Genomic DNA, 24,959 nt, shown 5'->3' with positions numbered 1-24,959 from the left:
AGGTATGCGAAACTACCAGGAATAACCTATCAAGGCTTTGTCAGTCTGAGGATAACAATTCAAAACCAAACCAAATCAATATCATTCTTGGACCAAGAAACCTTCATTAAGAGCTTAATTCTGACAGCCTTAATCCTTTATCCTGAAAGCCTTAATCCATTAATCCTTAATCCTGACAAATCACTACTTTTTCAGGTGGGGTACACGGGTAGCTTCTGTTTTTTTCACAAAAACCTGAATTCACAAAGTATTAGTAGGCTACACCAATATTATTCTTCTAAATAAAGTATTATTCGATCAAATTAGTTGTTCTGCAAGAAGTGGTATGCTTGGCAGTACAGAACATCCAAGTAGTACGACATCGTAAAAAGGTTGGGAACCTCTACTCTACAAGCATAAAAACTGCCAGGACTAATCTTTCAAAGAAGCTTTAATCCAAAGATAAAGATTCCCATGATTAATCAATTTAGGCCTAAATGTTGGAACAAAAGATTTGGTTAGTCTTTGCATTTAGTCTACTGATGCCTTAGAAGGCTTTCAAAAGTTTAATATTCTAGTCAAAAGTAATATAGACATAGTGATGTCTGGTGAAATTATTATTTCATACACACTTACAACTGTTCTCTTTTTCTATAAAAAAAAACCCAGCTATACTCTGTTTGCTGTTTGTCCTTTATTTCAGCAGATGGCTAACGAATTTGAATCAGGCTTTAGTACTGTATGTTGTTGACATGCATGTGTGCGAAGATGAGTGATAAGGTCTATCTGTGCGGTGAAGTTTTTCCTGCAGGATGGATATAGGAAGGATAGTTGGCGAGAGTTCTTGTTCGAGGCTTGGGCTCAGGGTTGATCTCTAAGAGGTCAAAACTGGGTTTTGACTACTAAGCAGTTTAAACCTGGTTTTAACCGGTCAAAACTAGGTTTAAACCGGTCAAAACCCTGTAATGACTTGCTTGATCGTGTTCGCCAGAAAATCACTGAAAATGTGAGGGAGAAGGAAAAGATGAAATTGACTGGTGAATGAAGCATTTGAATATACTGGAGAGACTTGTTAATTCCAATTGAGGTGTTCTAACTTATATAAAGTAGATAGGCATAGATAGGCTTCAAAGAACAAATCATTAACTATCCTGTCTTTAATTTTTAAAGCATCTTAGAATATGCATTTGCATTGTTTTATTTTAACTGGATAAAATTTGATGGCAAATGTTTTTCATAAAAAAAATTGTTGGAATAAATTCTTGTACTTCAGTTGGCTGTGCAAATTGTTCATCGTTCTACCAAGCATTTTTTGGTTCATCAGAAACTTATTTTTAGAATTTGAATTTTCTCAATAATTAAAATAACCAACTGATTGAAATATCAAAAACAAACAGAGAAGTTGAATATTTTTTGTTCCAAATCCAGCATTTAGGTTATGTTGATCAAAACAAAATATAGTTGAACGTCATTACTAATAACATGGAGGGTAATACTTTTAATTCAATTGAAAAACAACTTGATTCACACACTAAAGGGGTTTTGACCAGCAATACCGGTAGGTGGTCAAAACTGCCCGGTTTAAACTGATCAACCCTGCTTGGGCTTTGTGCTGTTTCCAAACGTATGCTGTTTCTCTACTGATTCTGCACCTTCAAAAATAAGACTACACCATGTTAGTCATTTCTTTCTCAATTTATGGTCACACTGAAAGTCACTCAGCCATTTTTTATATGACAGAACAATACTGTATAACTTTTTTTAAATTGTAATTATTTTTGTAATACTGTACCATACTGAAAATGTTTTTGCTTGTACTATTTATTGACTTGAACTGTTATAATATTGGTTGCACTGAAATTTAAACACCCTTGCTGCAAGACTTTATTGATTTCAAAAGTTTTCTTTTTTCTATATTATTTTTAAGCAGCCGAAATAAAGTTTATATTTGAATAAAACCACAGGATTTCACTTTAGTATCGCAGCAGCATATGACTTTTCTTTCTTTCATTTGTACTAAACTCAGCCTATCCTGTTTTAATGTAGGCCTAATTTGTCGATGCTTGACATTTGTCACAGTTAGAATTAGAACAGGGAAGCAGCTGACTCAATGACCAGGGATGCCAGCGACAAACTTCCAATAAACTTAGATCGTGTGTTCAAAAAAACCCAGACGAGGCAAAGAAAACCCAGGTCCAGAAAAGCGGTTAAAAGTAGGCTACTTGCGTGTGCTTTTAGCATCACTTTATATCATTACACAGAAGCCTCAGAAAGCTGCAAATAGTAACACGTATAAAAAATTGGGCTATACAAATATGCATGCTTATGTTGGTACCGTAGTCATTATGGAATATAACTATATACATAAACAAATGGGGCTTCTGTTCCAACAGGGTGATTGTTCGTCCACCAAGGTGTACAGCTGATATGTTCCTATGATTTTCAGCATTGCTTGGATCTATTTCTCTTAATTTTCCGTGCATGATATAATCTTCTCTGATGAACAGACTCAAAATATTTCTATATTCTGTAGGCTAGAAACCATAAAATACAACTTGTGCAGATGAAAATGCTCACAATGGAATTCCAGGTTGACACTATTTACCTTTTAAGAACATATTGCAAAAAACAAGCATATGCTTTGTTCCACGATGAATAAGTGCATCATAAATCCGTTATGCACCATCAATCTTGTCTGTCTCACATTGAGACTGAAAATACAAAACCAGTGCTTCCCACTGCTCTAATATGCTGCTGATGACCTGTTCTCGAGAAAGCAATCATGTTTGTGCTAGTTTTGGAATTTTATGTTGAGCTGTATCAGCAACTTTTTGAATCAAAGAAAAGTTACAAATCGAAAAACCTAGATTTACCCAAATATAAAAAAAACAACTTAAAACCCAGATGTGGTAGAAAAAAAACAGATCTAGGTGGAAAAACCTAGCGCTGGCATCCTTGTATGGTACTATTTTATTCGTGTGTATAATTGTACCGTACTATTCTCGCAACAGACAAAATAGAAGTTTTCTCTGTATCTCCATAATAGGCTATGCCCAAACAAAGATGCAAAACTTTCCACACAAATATATTTTTAAGATTGCTAGGCAACAAGGTCTTTCAACAATTGCTCTTTAGCGCCAAAATGGCCAGAAGTAAACTATTTTTGCAATTTTTACTTTTTGATGAATTTGTAGCATTCAATGAATGAAAAATAGCAGTGCCAGTAGCCTACCATTGTTTTAATTTTTACAAGAATTTCAAATCAATTTGTAGGGTTTAGGCTACCTGAATCTGTCTTTTGGTTATTAAAAGGATGATTTAGTCTGTTTCGGGCAGTGGTTCCCAACCTTTTTGACCTTGCGGCACCTTATCAAAGAGATAAATAGTTTGCGCACCCTGACAAATCTGGATCAATTTGATGAGGTTTCTGTATTTCTAACAACTGCATGAAATAACACAGAATCAGTTCTACAGTAGGCTATAGCGCGCATAAATAAATGTATTTATTCAAAAGTCAGTGAAATTTGGGTTTGACTTCTTTACAAAGTCCCTTATTATCTGGAGGCACATTTGATAAAGCCACCCAGGCATGGGGTTAGTTGAAAAATCAATCGTATGTTTGTTTATTCTAAATATTCATTAAAAGCTGAATTGACTCAATACTTATTTTTGGTTGTATGATAGAGGACACCATAAATGGTATTTTAAGCCGCTTCAAGTTTAATTGTTTTAAATTTCACTTAAAAAAAAAACTTTCCGACTAGCCCCACAGCTTAAAGCAGCACCTTTTCAGAAAAAAATAATTTCTTATCGATTTTTGCACGGACATAACGGACCCGGGGGTCTGTTTTCCCTCCCGCTTTCCTCTAACAGCAAACATCTACAAAAGGTCATCAGAAGGTAGGCTAGCCTATACTACCTCATTCATTACACTGGTCAACAAAAATTTTTTTTTTCTTGCATGGAGTTTTTCAATGGATTTAGGGTAACTTTGGGGTGCTGAATCCGAATCTGACCTCAGGTTTATCCTATCACGTCAGGTTTGTGAGATATGACAACAGCAAATTGCTACTTTTGCCAAAAGTGGAAGATTTGGCGTTGCGTTTACCACCAACATATGCAGTGCTATAACGAAAGATTAGTGTTAGACAGGCCAAAACAGCTTAAATAAGGTTACTGAACAAGCATTGCCATAGGCCTGTTTAAATCTTTGTGGTTTCATGCAATACATTGACGGGGTGGGGGTCAGTTATACTTTTAACCTCCCTTTTAGCATAATACTAGGCTACTGCATGGTTAATAATGTTGCTTAGAAAACAAATTGGTATCAAAATTATAGTTGGTGGGTGTATTTCAGCTACCGGTACTTATGTACTACATGGCCTGGATTTATGGATATAGCACAATGTGTAGGCTATATGCAATAAACGCAACGTCAAATCTTCCACTTTTGAAAAAAGTAACAATTTGCTGTTATCATATCTCACAAACCTGATGTGATAGGATAAATCTGAGGTCAGATTCGGATTCAGCACCCCAAAATTACCCTAAATCCATTGAAAAACTCCATGCAAGAAAAGTTGTGTTGACCAGTGTTATAGATCTGACCTGAACCTGACTGTTTTTTTATTTGTAGATATTCAATCTAACACGTTCACGAAATATCGCTAATTTAACAGAATGACAATTAATTTACAGAATGAAGTACGAGGCAAAACGGAAACTTAGAATAAAAATCGTTTTTTTTTTTTATAAATAAACGAAGAAAAAAACATCAAGTTTCATACTCTGGGCAGTTGTATAAAAGGCGCAACAGGTCCACTATATCTGACTTGTTTGCTCAAATAGAGCAGTTTAAAGTTAGCATGCCTGTTATGCCCAGGCCTTCCCTTAATACGCCGAGTGGTTAGCGCGTTGGGCTCGCAGTCGAGAGCCTGCATGTTCGACTCCAGCCACCCGCACTTGCTGTTGTTTCTCTGGGCAAGAAACTTTACGATAATTGCCTCTACCCAGTGATCGATTTCGAGTAGGCTAATGGGTAGTAACTTACCAAATTTAAGTTATAAATAGAGTAGGCCTAGACAACCGTAAACAGACATTGCAGTCGGCTGCAGCGTGGGTTAGGTGTACGTCGGAAGGCGTAGACCGATGCATAGCGCTCAAGTCCGCTTTCCCGCAATGCAGGATAAAGATAATAATAAAAACAACAACAACAAACCACTATTTCTGTTCAAAAAATAAATTGAGGAACTGCAGAGGCCAGTGCATGACAGAAACAGGTGGGATTTTGAGGTCAGACAACAAACCACGCAAGGGGTCTACTACATCCTTTATAGGAAATTTGAAGAATTCAACAGCAACAAATATAACAACATTCATTCTCCACAGAAGATCACCTTTCATTTTACCAGGGATCGCGTGATTGCATCTGCTAGACTAAAAAGAAACCAGAGCTTTATGGAAAGATACCAAAAATATTCAAAGTGCAGCGGTGGGGTCAGTACGTATGAAGTAGAGTGGTCACGTGAAATTGTGGAAACGCTGCAACTAGTCGGCAAAATGTGCCTCATAAAGGTGCAAAAGAGCGAAGTAACCTAAGACCATTTAACAAACTGTACAAAGGTTTTAATTTTCCGGTGTTTCGCCATGACTAGACACAAAAATACAATATTCGAAAACAGAAATACGAAGAAGTTCTAGCTCTACGTAGCCTATTAGAGATAAAAAACGTATTTGACAATCAGTGGGTTTATGCAGCTATTAGAATGAGTCTTTCTACTGATAGACGAATAAAACCTAACAACCAGACAGCATTTAACGCAACAACATGAAAATAAACTAAAAATTACAAACGTTTTCGGCCATGCTCAATACTCATGTTAGCTCTTTTTAAGTAACCAAATGACTGATGTTCTTCATAAATTGAAATTACAAATCTGATCTACACACACAAAAACCGAAACGCATAAGAATAAAACGGCAAAGCAGAGGAGAGGGAAAATCACATGACGTACTCCTTCCTTTCTGTGTTCAAATGTCGTGCACAAATTCACTTGTTCGCACGACACGGACTGTACACTAGGGTATCCCACTTTTAGGCGACTTTTCAAGAAAATTAGGTTCGGGTCAAATTCTGAATGGATTTTCGTCACTGATTTCAAAAATGACATTATTTTTCATTATGACGTCATCTTGATGTGCCAGCTAGCGGATTTTTGCTATTTTGGCCTTATCACGAATATGGCAAGAGCTAGAGACTTGTGCCAAAATGACCAGAAGGGACGACTTCCTATTTGTTGTCAATACAATATGAAACGCTAACTGCAACAGAAAAGAAGTTATTTTGAAAAAACATGTTTTTGCTCATTTTGGACAAAAATATGAGAAACACGGCAATTTTGCTACTGTGACGCTTTTATTTCGGTTGTTAAGTTGCTGTGCTGCGCCACATTGTTTAACAATTAAGTACAGTGGTAGTTAGTCTAGCATATTGTATTTGCAATTGATTATATACCTCAGCATTGATTTTTACATGCATATTGCAATTACTAATAGCTACTAGCTAACTTTAAACCTTTGATCATTTCGTTCAAAGATCTATCAAACAAAACCACCATTCAACAACACAACACAGTTTAATGGGATTATTTATCGCACCATACTGTGCAAAGCAGCACAAATGCGCAAGTCTGTTTTGGCCAAATCATCTTGGTCATCTCGAATCAAGCCGTTCACAACCCGTTTCAGTCTGCCAATAAAGCACTCTGTTCCTCGATTGTTGTTGTTGATCATACGTAAAAACACTGATGGAGATGAAAAACATGCAATGCGTGGAGCCATCTTACCTTCTTCGGAGAAAAAAATCACTTAAGTTGTCACGCTTCAAAAGCGTCTGCTCGATATCAACGTTTCTTGGAAAACTTTTCTGTCTTGCCGCATCAGCAGCAAAAGGCGGAGCTTCAGCGTGGAGAACTTAAAGCAACGTTTTTAGGGCTCAACCATTGGGATGCATGCTTAACGAAATGTTTCAGAACAGCGTTGAATACTGGTTCATCCACAGATTTATGTGCAAGTAATAAATCTCTTGTAAGCAGTACCAATTGAGGGACCTTCAGCAGCGGAAGGTTTAAGATGGATGACTAAAAATGCTGGCGAATAAACACAAACAATAAAAGAAACCATACGTTGAAGTTTACGGATATCTTGAGGCCCAACACAATACCCAAAAATGAGCAATCTTAAGTAACCACTCGCTGTTGTTATTCAACGCGCAGTTAAGTAACCACTCATTATTCAACGCCCTTTCTTGACGATAAAAAGTAGGGGTTTCAAATTTCCTAGAACATTCATCACTAAATGAACTGCCATAGCAAGAAGACACATATGATCGCTCCGAAAAGATGAATCTTAGCTTTTAAATGATTTGCGGCTATAGCTGTGAGGAAACTTTACAATATTGTCGAATTTTCAGATGTTGGGGCTTAAGTTTTGATATTTTCTTAATTATTTTCATCAAACCACCATCTTCGTATGCATTAGAGCCTTTCACTTTGCCTTCCAAAAAGCTTTTTGTGTGTGTAAAATAAATCTCATTTACATGGAAGAGACATTCAAGAGTGTGTACCACTACTACTACCACCGTACTTAATTGCTAAACAAGGTGGAGCAACATAACAATCGAAATAAAAGCATCACTGTAGCAAAATTGCCGTGTTTCTCATTTTTTTTGTCCAAAAATGAGCAAAAACATATTTTTTTAAAATAACTCCTTTTCTGTTGCAGTTACCGTTTCATATTGTATTGACAACAAACAGGAAATCGTCCCTTCCGGTCATTTTGGCACAAGTTCCAAGTCTCTAGCTCTTACCATATTCGTGATAAGGCCAAAATAGCAAAAATCCGCTAGCTGGCACATCAAGATGACGTCACAATGAAAAAATACTGTCATTTTTGAAATCAGTGACGAAAATCCATTCAGAATTTAACCCGAACCTAATTTTCCTGAAAAGTCGCCTAAAAGTGGGACACCCTACTGTACACTGTAGTGTACAGTGCACAATACATACATTGGTATGTCCACGTGACATTTGGCCACAAGAGATTTAACTGCTTTCAACAGACAAAGCGCCATTAAAAATCATGTAGGCTACTCGATTGTCAAACTTGTTAAAAACAACAAACCACCCCTGGAGTCATTTAGAATTGTACGTAAATGCTTCACCGAATGCTCATAAAATCTTGCAATCCTCGCCTCAAGAAGCAGCTGTTTGCCGCAAGCGCCACCTATCTTCTTAATGTCTTCACGTAATTTTGCGTCATTGATTTGTGTTTTATTCCGAGGCAATTAAGCGTCGTGTGATTTTCCCTCTCCTCTGATTTGCCGTTTTATTCTTAGGCGTTTATTTTTTCGATTTTGTGTATGTAGATCAGATCAGTAATTTCAATTTATGAAGTACACCAGTCAGTTGGTTACTTGAAAAGGGCTAACATGAGTATGGCCGAAAACGTTTGTAATTTTTAGTTTATTTTTACGTTATTGTGTTAAATGCCGTCTGATTGTTACGTTTTATTTGTCTATGGTTAAAAAAAATCACCTCTCTACCAAAATTGTATTTCGACTAAGGTTCTTACTAGTGAAAAATCACAAAAAAAAAATACAAAAAAAATCTTGAGAACCTCGGATAAACCACAGTAATTTCAGCACCAATCAATATTGAAGATCTGACCAGTAAGTAAAGGTTGAGAGGTATGCAACGATGGCACTTTTAATGGGTCGGTGACATGAACACAGTGATCCCCGACAATAGTACCAAGATATATGCTCTATCTAGCACGGTAAAAATGACAGTACTTATAAGAATACGTTTTCACATTGAACAAAAAACAGTGAAGAATAGCCAAATTACTAAAACACACTGCGAACGTATAAAGGTAAAGACGTAACAGCATGCGTAATGAAGCAATGATACCAGACACCGGGTGAAGTGCAAGTGACGTCATAAAAGTGAGCGATCACTTCTTCGCAGAGGAGTGGTTCCAAAGGGAGTTTTTGATGGTGATGGCGTCTATGCTGACGGCTAGCGTCTTTGATGCGACCCGACTGAAAGCGCGCCGACCAGAGTTGTATTTGAATAAACTCTCGATCATCCACGGCTTGACAATGGAAGGCCCTGCAAATAAGTGATGCCGATATTCAGGACTTTTACATTAGATACAGTAGTATCTTGAATAGAATTACGCACAAACAAGTTAAAACCAGGCAGGCGGTGAACTGTTGAATTAGATTAACGTCTCTTGCACTGCTTTTCCTAACCTCAACATGGGTTTGACAAAGTTAGGTTGCACACGTCTGTGATGAAACTAAGCCAAGCACATTGGAATAACCCTTTGGACGTTTTTTAGGTTTGAAAACATTCCGCAAATCTGTTTTACATTGATAACAGAATACCTCATTTCTACTTTTATTTGCCCTTATCGACTTTCTATAACGAAGTTGAGCTTCACTCACTATGCTGGAGCCAGAATATTTCTATTGTGTAGCATTCATCATGTTGCCTGTTAAATTATCTAATAGTGAGTAATACAGTATGTTTAATTGGAGATGACCAAGGTTGAGAAAGCCAATGATGGAAGCCATGTTGAAACAGCAGAGTCTCCTACAAGTCAGCAGTCGTGAACTCAGCAAGTGATAACTGAGCTAGCAACATTTCAGCAAGTGACTGAAATTGGCAAATGAAACTTGGCATGTCACTAGTCAGCAAATTCAGTATAGCAAGCGATGACCAAGCAAGTCCGAAGCAAGTATTGGACAATGGACAGTAGCTGAAATATACTTGCTGAGTTATCGCATGCCGAGTGATCGGTCGATCGAAACAAAAAGGGTAAATAACAATTCCTGTTAACCACCTCCCTCACCACACCCCCAACTCACCGCTCCCATATATCTTGTGAAGTTTCTCTTCTCGCACGTGGTAAGAATATAAACCGCGGAACTGACACTGCTGATCCCGAAACAAAACCATGAAGTGATGATCTTCGCTACCGTCTAATGCCTGAGCACAGGAAATGATGACGTCAATTACACACTTTACTTGTGACTGTGTTCAAAGATTCGTGACTTTAGGGTCCTGCCCCTGACTTGTACAATAACAGAACGCTTGTTAAACATGAGAGATACTTACAATTAAAGACATTTAATTAAATTCAACGATCGCAAGTGGAATACCAACAAGTTGAAAAAGGCTAAAAATCACCTGGGATGCTTTACTTCGCTTTTCGTCATTGACTCTCCCAGAAAGGCAACAATGGTTGAGAGCGTTCGAAATTAGAATCCGATTTGATTTCGCACTCAGCTGCTTATATAATTTCGGGCCTATCAATTAAAAAAAATGTTTCGACAAATCTGTTGATGTGCAATTGTGCATTGTGTATTTTTAAGGTGAAAAAGCACTAATATGCTTACAACCAGGGCTGTGGAGGCGGAGTGAGTTTGGCGTCAGAGTCGTTAAAAGAAAGCTGACTCCAGCTTGATACAAAACGATGAACAATCAAATTTTTGTATGTAATTTTAAACTATGGACAGATAAAACCAAGCAACCACACGGCATTTAACATCATGCATTAAAATGAACGTAAACTACGAACGTTTTCGGCCATACACATGTTAGCCCTTTTCAAGTATATAACGAAAATAACTGATTTTATATCTACATTGAAAATAAATAACTGATCTACACAGTAGTGTAGTAGTAGTCCAGTTTTAATTCGGTGATGTCCCCGTTACCAAGGGTGGCCGGATTCACCTCCAAGTGCCACACCCTGCCTCACATCGATCTGTCTAACGCGTCCTCTCTGGTCAAGCCCACCTTGCTGTTTTCCTCTTCAACTTGCCTTTTCCACGTTTTCTTGGGTCTTCCTTGTTTTCTACGACCCTCCACTTGCAACTCCAGCGCTCTTCTCAAAACATCATCATCATCACTTCTCAAAACATGCCCAGGCCATACCACCTTACTCTATTCGCTTTCGCCAATTTATCAATATGCTCATTGCTCATTCAACCCAAGCAAGTTCATAAGTTCTTCAATATTTCTTTTGTCCATCAGCTTCACACCACACATTGCTCTTATCATCGCTCTCTCAGTTCTTCTTAAAATCGCCAATTCGTTTTCCTGTAAGCAACTTGTCTCACTTCCGTATAGCATTGCAGATCTCACACAACTAGTATAAATTCTTCCTCTCATTTTCAACGGAAATCTTCTACCACATAACAACTCTCAACACTCTCTGAATTTCATCCAACTAAACCTTACTCTTGCAGTCACTGCCGCTTCACAACCACCACTGGCATTCCATCTATCTCCTAGATAGCAAAAGGCATTCAATGATTCAACTTCGTCATTCAGCTTTTCAACAGGACCAACCATTCCTTCCTCAATCTTCCTGCATCTTTCACATTCAAAACCATCTCCGGATCTGCATGCCACTCTCTTCATCTTTGCACATCTTCCATGCACCCACTTCCTGCATTTTGTACACTTAACAAAATTTGCCATCACTCTTCTTCCACACACACCACATGGGTCAACTTTGCTCATTGTGATTTCCCCTTCCGTTCCACTTATTACGACCTTCGTCTTTTTGATATTAACACGCATACCTTTACATTGAAGCGATTCCTTCCACTTCTCAAATTTCTTTCTCAGATCTTCCATTGTGTCACTCAACAAAACAATGAATTGAAAAACGAAAAGCATAAAAATGAAACGGCAAAGCAGGGGTGAAAGGCACATCACATGGCGGTTAATTTTGCGAGGCAAAAAGCGCATCATATGACGAATCAAGAAAATACGCTTATCTGCTTAACGTCTTTTCTTAATTCGTCATATGATCACATCAATCACAATAGCAAAGATTAGAAGAGAGAGGACAGAACTCTGGTGTACACCAACCTTTACCGAAAACTTGTCTGAGAGGGCAGATCCAACGCGAACTCTCGTTCTTGCATTGTTGTAAAGACTCATTACTGTTTGCACTCTGGTGTTTATTTTTTCTCACCGCCCATTCCATCACTCTTCTTGGAACTCTAGCAAACGCCTTTTCCATATCCACGAAACACATGTACAAGTTATTTCCTTTGTCCTGATATTCCTCTTGAAACCTTCTCAAAATAAGAATAGCATCTGTCGTTCTCTTCCCAGACATAAATCCACACTGCATCTCGTCCAGCTTCACTAAAAATCTAATCTAACCTCCTTTCCACTACTTTCATTGCATGCTCTAACAGTTTTACCCCCCTGTACGACCCACAATTCATTCATCACCCTTTCTCTTGAAAGTGGATATCACCACGCTCGTCTTCCATTCATTTGGCATTCCTTTTCCATCTATCACACGTTGACTGATCTCCTGCATTGCTTTCAATCCTGTTTCTTCACTTACGCGCATCATTTCCACAGTGACTTCAGATAGTCCAGGAACCTTCTCCGATTTCATTTTCTTCATTGCTTGCGTCACCTCCTCTCGAGTTACTCTCAAATTATTGCACCTGCTACCACATCAGCTTCCACATTTTGATTCAAATCGTTTTCCTCGTTCATTATCACCTCCATATGTTCTTTCCAAATTCTTTCACGTTCTTTCCCACTGAAACCAAGTCTTCTATTTTTTCCTTTACATCGTCTACCCTCCACGTCTTTCCCATCCCGCTTCAGAATCTTCGTAAACTTGTATACTTCGTTAAGCTTGCTTTTTTTACTTTGGTCAATTCTTGTTCAGCTTCTTTCTTCATAGCTGGCGCAACTATTTTCTTTGTCCGATTTTTCGATTACTTGTGCTTGAGCTTAGTTTTTTCAGATCTATTTCTGCACCAATCCTTGTATGCAACTTTTTTCTCACCAACCACTTCCCTCACCTCTTCATTTCACCACCATGTATCTCTATGATCCATCCTGCCTTTCGTTTTCCCACACACTTCATCACAAGCTTGCAGAGCTCCATTCTTAAAGGATCCCCATACATCAGTCACATCGTTGTGAACACAACTTCCAACTCTAACCTTTCTCTCGTGTCGGGCTGTCGGCATTTTCCAACTTTTCTTCTGATCAACCTTTTTTATTTACAGTTTTCTTCAGACTTTTCTAGTCCAAGCCGATAACCACCAATCTATGCTGAAGTTCGCATGGTATTACTTTCACATCTTTGATCAGTTTTCTGTTTTTCATGCATACCAACCCAAACTCAATTTCAGTTTTATTACCAGTTACCACCTTCACTAAAAGCCACCTTTCTTCCTTCCTCTTTCTTAAACCAGGTATTTGCAACACACAGGTATTTTTCGTCGCATAACTCAAGCAGTCGCCTTTCGTCAAAACTCTATTACTTATGTGTAACACCACAACTTTAAAGCACTCCGTTTCATAAACTACTAATTACTCGTTTTGAATAATAATCCAAGAATCAAAAAATCTGACAACACTGAAGCCGAAGTCGGTCGTTTATAAATCGAGGAGTCGAAGTCCTGTAGTTTTCGCCCGACTCGACAGCCCTGCTTACATCGCTATTTGTTCTATAAGTCGAAGTTTCTTGGCTTTGTGACAGCTATTAAACCCTCTTCCAGCTTTGCACTGTGAGAATGTTAAGATGAAGTAAAATTTGAAGCAAAAGCTCTACTGTACAGTAGATGTTCACATACAGCTCATTTGTCATCTATTTTATTGGCCACTGAAAATCAGCCATAACCACAGCCGTCGAAGTGAAGACAAGTTAGGGTGTTACATAACTACTTTACAACGTGCATCCACTCACCCGTGTACTCAGAACCCGCTCCACTGCTGCTTCCCGACTCTGCAGAGTCCGAGTCATTATCTTTGCTGAGATGATAATGTAGTGCCTAGAGTGGTGAGGGAAATGATGTCATGAATACGTACGTTTCAATGATACGTCATGTTTAACAATGATGTTATTACTACCAGAATTGCAAAGTGAATGCATTCTGAAACAGAAGTTGTAATAGTATTCACTCATGAAAGGTGGTTTCGCATATGAGATGGACCGCGAGTGTGATAAAAAAAATTGTCATATGAGGTTTCGTGGATACAAATTCTTGGTGTGGCACCCTTATACTGTTGTGGGTTTGTGATGTTAATGTCAGCCCAAGTTGTGTTGATTGTAGTTCAGTAGGTGAATGCTGTACAATTGTACATGGAAAGGCTTTTGCCCATTCTGTCTGCTAAGGAAAGGGCAGTATATTAAGTTTCATACTGACTTCGAAATAAGTAAACTTTTCCTTTTTTTTTAATGAAAATCTCGTGAAGTGGCATTTTATTTCCAAGTAAATTTGAAGTGCTAACCTTATTGTGTTGATTTCTGAAGGTGCTATTAATTATTAATTGATTTTCCCAAGGGCATGCACAACAAGCAAATATGTCTACTTTTCTCCAGATTGTATTAGAGCTGAAAGTCAAGCAGAAAAGCTGTGAATCACGATTATTAACAAGTCATGCCATTGCTGGTAGACGGGCATACCATTTTTTGAAATCTTTGGTTCAAAACAGTTAAGGTTTGTTCCAACAGTCTGCTGCATTCGAGGTGTAAAATCGTTAATCTGCCTATGGGAGCCACAAAATACTTTTCTCTTCTGAAGGGTGCTGTAAGCCTAAAAAGGTTGGGAACCACTGCTATGGTTGATACAAAACGTAGCTTGTCAGCAGATCCTCTGCCTGGTTGGCACAATGGAAGGAGGAAACAAAAAGCGGGTGACTAATCTTTGAAAAGTATAAACAAAGTAGAGTCAAACGCCTCCAGGAAACCCAACGGGCTCGGCCCTCGAAATAAGGGGTTGTTTAAGCTTTTATGCTTCAGCTCTTCTGGCTGAAACATAAAAACAACAGCTTCTCGATTGAACGGTGAAGCCCTGTTGTAGTATTCACGTATTTGGATATTGCTTTGTAAATGATTTGTAAAATATGATTTTTTTGAATATTTTGAATATTTTATTTTATACCTTTGTGTTACTATACTCGCAACAAAACAAACCAATCAATCAAGCTTTCTCATAACAGAACTATAAACATTGCGAAAATAAATTGGTGACAAGCGCTGTGTTTCCATGGTTGGCTCAATTATAGGCAATCTGGTAAATCTCATAATGGACACAAAACTTTATGCATTGTAAATAGGAAAAAAAGGAATATGACACAACAGATTTTGTTGCTCTAGAGTCTAGACTAGAGTCTTTGTGGATATCCGCATGTGATGTGACTCATCCACTGAATAACTTTGCCCACTCACTCAAATTTAGAGGATCTTTTTCTTTATCTTAGTCTTTTAATTTACTTGGATCTTTGTGAACTTGATGGCCAAGATTCGGTTCTTGCAATCACGAAAGTACTGACAGAATGGTTTCATTGAAGTTTACTTGAAACAGCATTTCAATTTCTTTGCTGGACACCAAAAGCGGAGTAGGGCTCAGAATAAAAAAAAAATTCGAGCACAGTTTCACGTTGAACCACCGGTCACAATTAATCGTATCTGATGCAATAGACTCTATAGATAGGTTTTATCAATTACAGACATTTTAAAACAACGCTTACAGTAGCTACTCGAGATCTGTGAAGTTGTATCGGGAACTGTGTAGCATTGCAACAGAGTTCAATATCGAAAAAAGAGGGTACAATTCTTGTGTGCATTGGGTTCCGTCCTCATATCGTGCTGTTAATGCTCTGTGAATAGTTTTCTAGCAAAATGTATGAACATTTTAAAATCCTCCCAGAAAAGAAGAATATTAGGGCAACAGATCGGGCCATGTTCAAAGGTCTCACATAAAAACGACCACCAAGGAACTCGTATAAGATCTAGCTCTTTTAAAAGATTGTCCAGGAGTTAGCGTTTTTTTCTCTCAGAAATTCTCCATACCGAGAATACAAACTCGGTAGTAGCAAAGTTAAATGGACAGTTAATTCTCTACCTTAAATAAAAAAGCTGTTTAAGAAGGAAATTACTTATTTTATGAAGTTGTTAACTTGAATTCTGGAAGAAAGAGAACTACATACTCCTTTAAAAGCATACCGTTAAACCAGTTTTAAGCTCAACGAAAACACTACGCTTCTTTTTACCGTAATCGGTTTATTCAAGTTCTGATCGATAACATTGGAAGCAGAATGGTGAACACAACAATTTGTGAAGAACATGAAAATGTTTGTGCCGTACCAGATATCAGAGTTATGGTTAATGATTTTAATGCGGGATTGAGTGAGCAAATAAAATTTGTAAAAACGGAGATAAAAGCAGAGTTGTGCTCAGTTTTTGGGGGTAGGTGACAACTGACAAACTGGCCCTTCTTAGATCCACTACTGGACGTGGGTGCACTTCAAGCGTCTTCACCCGGGTGTCAGACACTTCTGCTCAACCACGAGCCAATGGTGACTGGTGAGCGGGATCTTTCTCTCCCTGCGAGTGTCATGGTGACCACAAACGAAGACCAACTCATCAAACCCTGTGTTATCCTTCATCCACTAAACGAATCAGAAAGCTTGCGAGTCTTAAATGTTAAAGCCAAAAATTAGCTGCTGTTGTGAGGCCTCGCTGTAATCTAAAGAAACATTGATAACCTGGGGGTGATAAAAAGGTGGATACTCGGTCCCAGTGGCTGAAACGATAACAGCGGTGGAAAGTGGACGCAACGTAAAACGCTTTGAAAGACAAATCTAATCGTCAATCTTTCACTGATTGTTGTCTACTGTGCAACCATAATGTGTTGATTGTTGAACCTTTCACTTTATGACCAATATATCAATTGTGATAAGCACGTGATCATGTTTGATTCTTCTGTGGTTTTTTTTTTGATAAAATAAACAACTGATTGATTGACACTTACCGTTTTGCCTGATGACGATGACAGGTTCGATGATATTGGAACGGTCAGCCCAAGAGGGGTAGGGGAAGTATCTGCATGCAAACGTATGGTTGACTTAACCAACATAAAACAAACTTTCCACTGTAACATCGAAAGATAATTGAAAAATTAGTAAACCTGCATCCCTAGATCCAACTTACCAAACTGTCTAAGTGTATCCAAGTTGTCATTGTGCCGAGAGTTGGTACGAGATCTATGATGCTACAAAGTAAAAGGAGGTTAATCAACCAATTTTGATGATACAGGCCATGACTTAATCCTCGTGTCGAGGGTGTGGCCTGTCTATCTGCTGAGAACGAATTCTTCACTTTCACACCTCTCGGTTCATTGGGTTGGTAGAGTTCATGTTGGTGCGGTATAAGGGAAGTTGGAGGGAAGTTCTACAAAAGTGATCCTGATCGATGCAGCCATAATATACAGTACATTATATATAATTTTCATCAAAATTAAAGTAGGTAAATACAGTCTAATTAACAATTTGAAAGATATACTGTAGCACATTTTAAAATTTTAGTACATATCATCATCATTTTAAACTTTTAGTACAAACTTGCGTGAAGCTGCAACGCACATGCCTTGATTAGAAAAGCATATTCACAAAAACTGGACTAGAAACAACTTTTACAACAGAAACAACTATAAAACAACAACACAAGGCGCGTTTAAAAAAAATGCAACAAAATTTAGTAAATAAGGTTTGCATAAAATTTTGAATGTTAACTTTCAGGCGGGTTACTTGTCAAATTTATCAAACTGTGTTGCTGGCATGCTTATGAAAATTTCGACGTCATAGGTAAATATTGTGATAAACCTGATTTACTAAACTTCTCCCGGCGAAATTTCTTTCGGTCGCGTTAAATCCTGCGTTCTGATTGGTCAAAACACCCTGCTGCATCAACCTTCAGGTTACATATACGCCTACCGGCTTAGTCGGTTGTTGAACGAGCACCGCCTACCTCTACCAAAGGTGTAGTAAATTGGGTAGGTGTAGTTGCTGAAGGAAAGGCAGCCGACATAAAGAACCATTGGCTAAAGAAAAGGTTACCCGTGCGTAAGTGGATGTGGATTGATTTCTTTGCACTTGAAGTGGGAATAAAGCCAGAAGAAGAATCAGTTTTACGTGATGATACATATGATTATTTTTCAGTTTTTTAGTACGGCTATTCTTTGGTACGGTAACATGTAGATAGTAGAGTCTGTCAACATAGCTAGTAGAGCTATCTATCAGTGACATGTAAAATTATGTTAACATCTCTAGCGTGGCGGTGGTTTTCAGAGTTTTCAATGCCGTATTTATACTCTTAGAAATTACGTATGTCTTGATTTAGATACAATTTACAAGTACGTCTGTCTACCTAGTTACTTAGTCAGTAGTGTTGTCAATGCAGTTATAATTAAAAGTAATATTTACGATACTTGTAACCTATGAAGTCACACGTATATGTACTGATTGGTCGTAAACTTTTTAGCCACATCTAGGCTACTATACCGAAATATATGACAGAAAATTGCTTGACTGCTCAGGATCACTTTTAAGAATCCTCCCCACGCACTTCCGCTCTCTACTGCCGTTGTACCTTTCGTTTTTTAAACTTAAAATTTGGTTACGATATTACAGGCCTCGAAACTGAAGGCGGCCATCGCGGCCATGGCCGCGATTAACCTACAAAAATCGACATTTTGTCCGCCGGGTCTCGCCCTTCCGTCGGCCGCATTTGTCCGCCATGAAGTTCCGAGAAAATTTACGCAAGCGGCCTTGTGAATAAAGTACTTTGCCACTTATAATCACAAAGGATTAGAAAGCAGTCAAAGTATCCGATAAATCACAATACACCCTGTCTATGCTTGAATTGTTAACATTATTGAGTGACCAAGCAGCTGATGTCTGACCTCCGCAGGATGCAAGTGACATCACAATACATTTTATTGATGCGATATATTCAGTCTTCGAAATTAGCGTCGGCAAATGGCGCATTAGCGTCAGCAATAAAATGCCGAGGCTACACGGAGCGCTTGTAAGGTTAGGGTTAGACATTCCTCCTAGTCGTTATGGCACAGCCATAGATTTGTTCCTTAGTCAACACCCTGATGGATCTCTATGAAAAAGAAAGACGCCTGTGGATTGGTATCAAAGCCCGAAAGCCGCAAAACGTGGACGCTTCATTGCGAACAGCAAAGGCGTGATGACGCGACAACCTCGTGCTCCGATACAGCATCTCATGATTCCGATTCTGACAGCTAGTTCTTTATCAAACAGACTTTGTGTTGTTCGCAGTATCCCAATTGTGCCGAAATTATGTTAGTGTATACGTAAGTCGATGCAAACTTCTCGCAGGGAGCTATTAATTTGTTACCGGTACCTGGTTGAGCAATTGACATTATTTTATGATAATTCAACGTTGCTAGATGTCGAATTAATGCAAAACAAACGTAACTTTCTTATTGGGCATTGTTGTTACGCAATATAACCCGCCGAGAAAATTAAATCGATTTGTGCTGACTCGAACGTTGAATCAACCCAAAATTAACTTACTTTCCCCCCGTGAGTTATTTAACGTGAATTACTATAACAGCGTGCGACGTGCGTATCTTGTTGCTCGCTTTATCGCTACTTTTGGCATTATTACATCACAACAAATCAAACAGTGCGGTCGTGATAGACTACTCTAGTATATTTTTCGCTTCTGCCGAAGTAAAAATGTGCTAATTTCGAAGACTGTATGTTGATGCGTGTCGAAGTTCCGATGGCCGCCATGTGCTTGTGATTGGCCGCGGAACAGCTTGCTTCAGTCGGACACGTTTGGCCGCCGGAAAAAAAAAGTTGTTTCGAGGCCTGTATTACAAACATAAGCAGCTATACTTGTATTGGATTTGGCAGTTCTAAGAGTACCCTGTCGCTGTCTTATCAAATAGGGAATGATGTCCAAGGATGCCATGGTAAAGTTGCGACTAAACCCGTAACACGTTCGAACGAGTCAAATCATTCAGCGGCAAGAACGTACCAAATTACGTGATTAAACTGGGGTCGGCGTTACCGGAACAGTTTGAAAAGAATATCTTATGCCAGACTTCCAAAATAGGTCAACAGATGTTCAAGGTTCGAGGAGTCAAACCAGACATGCTGCAACAATGTGATTACAAGACATATCGGATAACTAAGATCAGCAAAAATTCAGACATTGTAAGGACAATCGAATGGACTCGAAATGTAGGCTACCGATACTGCATTCAATTTATTCTTATATGATCATACCATACTGAGTTGTGGATGTGCAGATGCAGTTTACATTTAATTAACTCACATCCGTAGCTTACAATCGTGTAACTACGAAACTATCCCGCTCTGATAACTGACCTGTTTATGAGATCCATTCATATTTTCTCCAATCACCCCTGCCTGCTGTTTGGTCGCCTCTTCGTTCTGTTTCCTTTTTTGATATTCTTTAAATATTTTTTCTCGCTTCTTCTTTTCCTCTTGTTTCTTTAACATGATCTTCTCCTGCTGCTCTCTGCAAGAAACAGCCAGAGATAAAGATACGATGAGCGCAATATCTAAAACCGCTTAATTCAATGAATCGTCGAAAACTAGATGGGTTTCGTAATAACGAAGACGTTGTTGGGTCATTAGACATGCAAAGGAAATTCTCACTGCGTTAGTGAATGAACCAACCTGGCCTCCGTCTTTTTTCTCTCTACTTCCGCTTCACGCTCCATCTGCTTTTGCCGTAGCTCTTCCTCTTTCCGAACTCTCCCCAATAGAAATTGCTCTTTCTTCTTAGCAAGTTCACTTGCGGGGCTCCTCTCATCCAGAATAGTAAATCCGAGAACTTAAGAGAACAATTAAGAAATCAGCTAGCACAACGAAAAAATTCGATTCCATTCCAGGTCAATTGCAAAAAATCATACTATTATTTAAATATACCGTTCAAAAACTGACTTGAGGTTGTATACTACAACAACAATGCAAGAAAAATCTTCTAAACTAAGCAAGCCGAAACCACAGTTTTCATGCAAAACTGTTAGAAGTTGGAAATCACTAAATTTTTACTCATCACAAAAAAGGAAATCAAAAACGACAAAAACGCTAGCTTTACCCATCGCCGCAAGAGCGGATTACCTTTCTTATTAGCGCCATCTTTGTCTTTGGCATGTTCTGAAAACACAATTAAATCATGTGTTAGTAGGTGAGCTAACAATGATGTGTTGAATATGTTAAGATGCTGGCGCTACAATCTAGTTTCTAAGACCTCTTTATCACATACCAAAACAACAATATGCAAAATGAAAAACTAAAAATGGGTTTTAAAATTTTTTCGACAAGAAGCAAAGACCAAGTATCTTCAGACAATCAGTGTTATACAGTGCTGCAGTCTGTGCTAGGTGCAAACCACACGAAAATGTCCATGCTACTTATGCCGTTGAGGCACTCATGTACTAGTATACAGACATCCTACCTGGGGACATTGCGGAAGATACCTTTGAGGGAGTGGAATGACAAGATGGGGGCTTGACCTGATGCAAGAAGGAGTCATAGGACTCGGTCATCTCATGTACTTCTGGCAGTCCACCTGACGATTCAATGGTTTGAGAAGTACAGTACAGTATGTCATTTGCAATGTATGTAGTCGCACAAATACGTGTTTGATCGGGAGTGATAAGGCTGAAGACGCAGTACCCGTAAATGTACCCGGTAATTTCACAGTGATATAAGCTATTATGACCATAAACTGTATGCCGCAAAACGAACTCTCTCGACCTGGCAATGTGTGATCTCTGACCGTTCCTCAACTTAAAAACTTCTCTAAATGGAACAAAATTTCGGTCACAAGAAAACATTATGAAAAAATCGACGTAGGAGCTAAGGGGCATTTCAGATGAGAAATTTAAGAGATGTTGAAGTGATAGAAGCGTTGGAAAAAGTGTGTGGACTTATGAAAGAACTATTTTGAAAATTAAACAAATTCGTGAAATTCAATGTGTTGCGTGTTTTATGCGAACTTTTGAGCCAAAACGTTAAAGAAATATAGCAAGGCTAGCAAACCTTGGTGATTTGTGAGAGCTTTTGAAGTAAATAATTTACGACACGACAGAGCTTTAGTTTCCTCTGGAGCAGATGAATCAACAGTCGCTTCATGGTGAACAACTTCAGGAACAGCAGTTGCGCCGGGAGCGGATGTCACATGACCAGGAGTTGCGTTCTTCAGAGTGGAGCTGTCATTGTAACTGCTTGAAGTCGATTCTGCAAAAGTACTCAATAATATTAATAAAACCTAGTCGTTCGTTAATTTTTGTTTCATATGCACACGGCGTTGTCGGTTGGAACATCACCTAGAGCAGCGTTTCTTAACCGGGGGTGCTAGCACCCCTTGGGGGTGCTGGAATAGACTGTAGGGGGTGCTAAATGCGTGCAGTATAATATCAAAAAATGCCATTTTACTTTTATGCATTTTTTCGTCTTTTTGCCAGTATCAGCAGTTGTCATATCAATGATTGCTGTTTCGAAGTAGCCTACATGATTTGCTGTTATTGTAGTCATCTCCCAGTCAAGTACTCAAATTGATCCTGAGTGGATTGTGCGAACTTAGGCTACCTGGTGGGTGCTTTGTTGTAGTAGTTGCTCACCTCTCGCTTCCAGAAACCACTATGGCAAAATACTTTACCATAAATCACTCATATCCAGAGTGGATACAGCAGCCCTTCTTGGCAGACATGAGTGATAATAATAGACTAAAGGAGGAGCTGATTGACATGCAGGTGAATCAGAGTTGTCGGACAAAATTTCGTCCTTCCGCTTGCTGATTTCTTGTGTGATCAGTTGACAGCATATCCTGCATTGGCACGAGCAGCATTGGAATTGATCGTGCCATTTCCGACTAACTACCTGTGTGAAAAGGCGTTCTCCACCATGCTCCAAATCAAAACAATTGGCCGGAGCCGCCTTCAACATGGGTTGCTCCACGGTATGAGAGTGGCTTTGACCACCACGAAGCCTCGGATAGAGAAATTGGTCACACATAAGCAACAACATAAATCACATTGATACATGTGTATAGTTACCCAGCTGGGTAACTTATACTTATGTATGCTTAAGTTTGTCCATGTTCTTTCACTATTCTTGGGTTTTCCTATTTCTTTTATCACCAATGACGACAGTAGTTTTGAAAAATAAACAAAATGATCAATTTGTACTTCGCTTTCCTTTCAATACTGCAGGCAAAAGTTTAATGGCGGCGCCGAAATTTTGACATGCTTTTTGATCGCTTGCGGTATTTTTTGTCGCTTAACAAACTGTGCGGTTGTTTTAAGAGAGTTGATTCACTTGCATATGGTTAAATTGAATTTCTGTTGGTGAATGAAAGCCAAATACCAAATCCTGAATTAACTTCATTAAAACAACTGCATGGTTTGTTAAACAACAAGAGACTTCATTACAAAATATATCGCCAGCGATCTGAAGGCATGTCAAAATTTCGGCCTCTACTAAACTTTTGGTCGGCACTATAGCAGTCGTATGTCAACGATAGTTAGGGGGTGCTAGACTGTTCAGGCCTGTTTACAGGGGTGCTAGAGTCAGAAAAGGTTAAGAAACGCTGACCTAGAGGTTCAAAACCTTTACATGCTACTACTTCTGTGCACAACGTTTAAAATTCCTCTGAAAATATTCTATGGGTGAAACGTACAAGTGTTTTATTTATTTATACTGCAACAGAAATGTTAAAATATATTTAAGAAAAAAATAAGCCGACGTAAATCTTGGCGGGGGAGAAAGAAGAGAAAAAATAAGCATTTTGCTGACACCCGTTTTAGTTCTTGTCATTTTTGATTTGAAACCGTTAACTTCGTCAACCTTGTCTACCAATACAACAAACGCCACCGACTCATGTTGCATCAACAACAAATATACTAATAAGAAATAGTTTCTCAAAACAAAGCTCAACCAACTGACCTTGCACACTTGGCACGAAAAGATGTGCTGCGCAGCTGGCCTCCTGTAAACGAAAGGAAAACTATTGACAAGAATAATGGCGTGTTTTATTTAAAAAAATTTGGTATGACATTACAAAGTATCAAACCCATGCTGGCCGATTCAGAGGTGAATACTGTAACTACTAAACCGATATTCTTAATAGTGATGTCGTCAGCTTTTACACTACATAACGCTGCGTACAGTAAATAGCTCAGACATATTTCCCAAAACAGATATCCGATCACCAGTACCCTCATTGTGAACATACATCTGTCCTAATTAGACCCAAGTCTTACAAAAGCTTTGTTAAAGTTGGGTGATTAGAACGCACCAACCCGGTAACTACACGGTTGGAACAATGAACTTTTAAGCGAGCAAAAATAACATGCTGCGATTCCACTACATTTTGAAAGCTATAGAAAACTCCTCCGCTTGAAATGAGGAAATTGTACTGCTTAACCCTTAAACAGTAATTATAGGGCCTGAGAAGCTCACTGAGAGAAAAAACACACATATTTTTTGTTTCTTGATTTTTAGAGCTGTTGCTACAGAAATGCCTCAAGTGGTTTCTTCTGCAAAGCTTATAACCAGACTTTAAAGAGTTAATAAGTAAAAAAAAAGTATATATGCCAGAAACCAAAGTACACCTCAAATTGTGTTTAAGGGCCTCCGAGGCCCAGTTTGTAATTAATTTTAATGTAACTTTAAAATTTGATCTAGTTGTTACTCAGTCTACATTGTACATCTCCAAAAAATGAGTCATTTTTATTTGGTGCAGTTTGTTTGTTGTGCTATATCTGGTCAACCCTTTTTTATACAATGCTGAAACTTGGACAGTGTTACAAATAATGGAGAAACTAATCGACGCCTTCGAGCTGTGGACATACAAGCGAATGTTAAAAATTTCCAGGAAACAAAAGATTATTAACGAAGAAGTAAAATAAAGTAAATCCAAATTCAAAAAATTAAATATCAATAATTCTAAATGAATTAACGTAAATCCAAATTCAATTCAAGCAAAATTCCATTACAAATAGTCAAATCAAGAAAATTGACATATTTCTGACACACAATAAGGCAAAACTCGTCACAAACTTAACA

General features: G+C 38.4%; 1 protein-coding gene across 3 annotated transcripts in view; it reads right to left on the bottom strand.

The window, feature by feature from the left end:
- Positions 1-5,296: 5,296 nt before the first annotated feature.
- The window catches only part of LOC145768459 (uncharacterized), a 56,288-nt gene continuing 36,625 nt past the window's right edge, over positions 5,297-24,959 (bottom strand). For 2 of the 3 annotated variants that reach the window (XM_082579953.1, XM_082579955.1), the window contains exons 16-27: positions 23,838-23,880; positions 21,933-22,130; positions 21,346-21,459; positions 21,009-21,044; positions 20,562-20,718; positions 20,247-20,400; positions 17,032-17,092; positions 16,853-16,923; positions 13,783-13,867; positions 10,233-10,351; positions 9,911-10,031; positions 5,297-9,149 (exon numbers count right to left, since the gene is read on the bottom strand). In XM_082579953.1, the coding sequence (XP_082436079.1) occupies positions 8,992-9,149; positions 9,911-10,031; positions 10,233-10,351; positions 13,783-13,867; positions 16,853-16,923; positions 17,032-17,092; positions 20,247-20,400; positions 20,562-20,718; positions 21,009-21,044; positions 21,346-21,459; positions 21,933-22,130; positions 23,838-23,880 (1,317 nt within the window). In that variant the 3' untranslated portion in view covers positions 5,297-8,991. The remainder of the gene's footprint in view (positions 9,150-9,910; positions 10,032-10,232; positions 10,352-13,782; positions 13,868-16,852; positions 16,924-17,031; positions 17,093-20,246; positions 20,401-20,561; positions 20,719-21,008; positions 21,045-21,345; positions 21,460-21,932; positions 22,131-23,837; positions 23,881-24,959) is intronic. The other variant, XM_082579954.1, reaches the window with a different exon arrangement.

The sequence above is a fragment of the Aplidium turbinatum genome, chromosome 4, assembly GCF_918807975.1.
Source record: "Aplidium turbinatum chromosome 4, kaAplTurb1.1, whole genome shotgun sequence".
In the NCBI taxonomy this organism is placed as follows: Eukaryota; Metazoa; Chordata; class Ascidiacea; order Aplousobranchia; family Polyclinidae; genus Aplidium; species Aplidium turbinatum.
The sequence above is the reverse complement of the archived record's forward strand: the minus strand, read 5'-3'. Positions and strand labels throughout refer to the sequence as shown.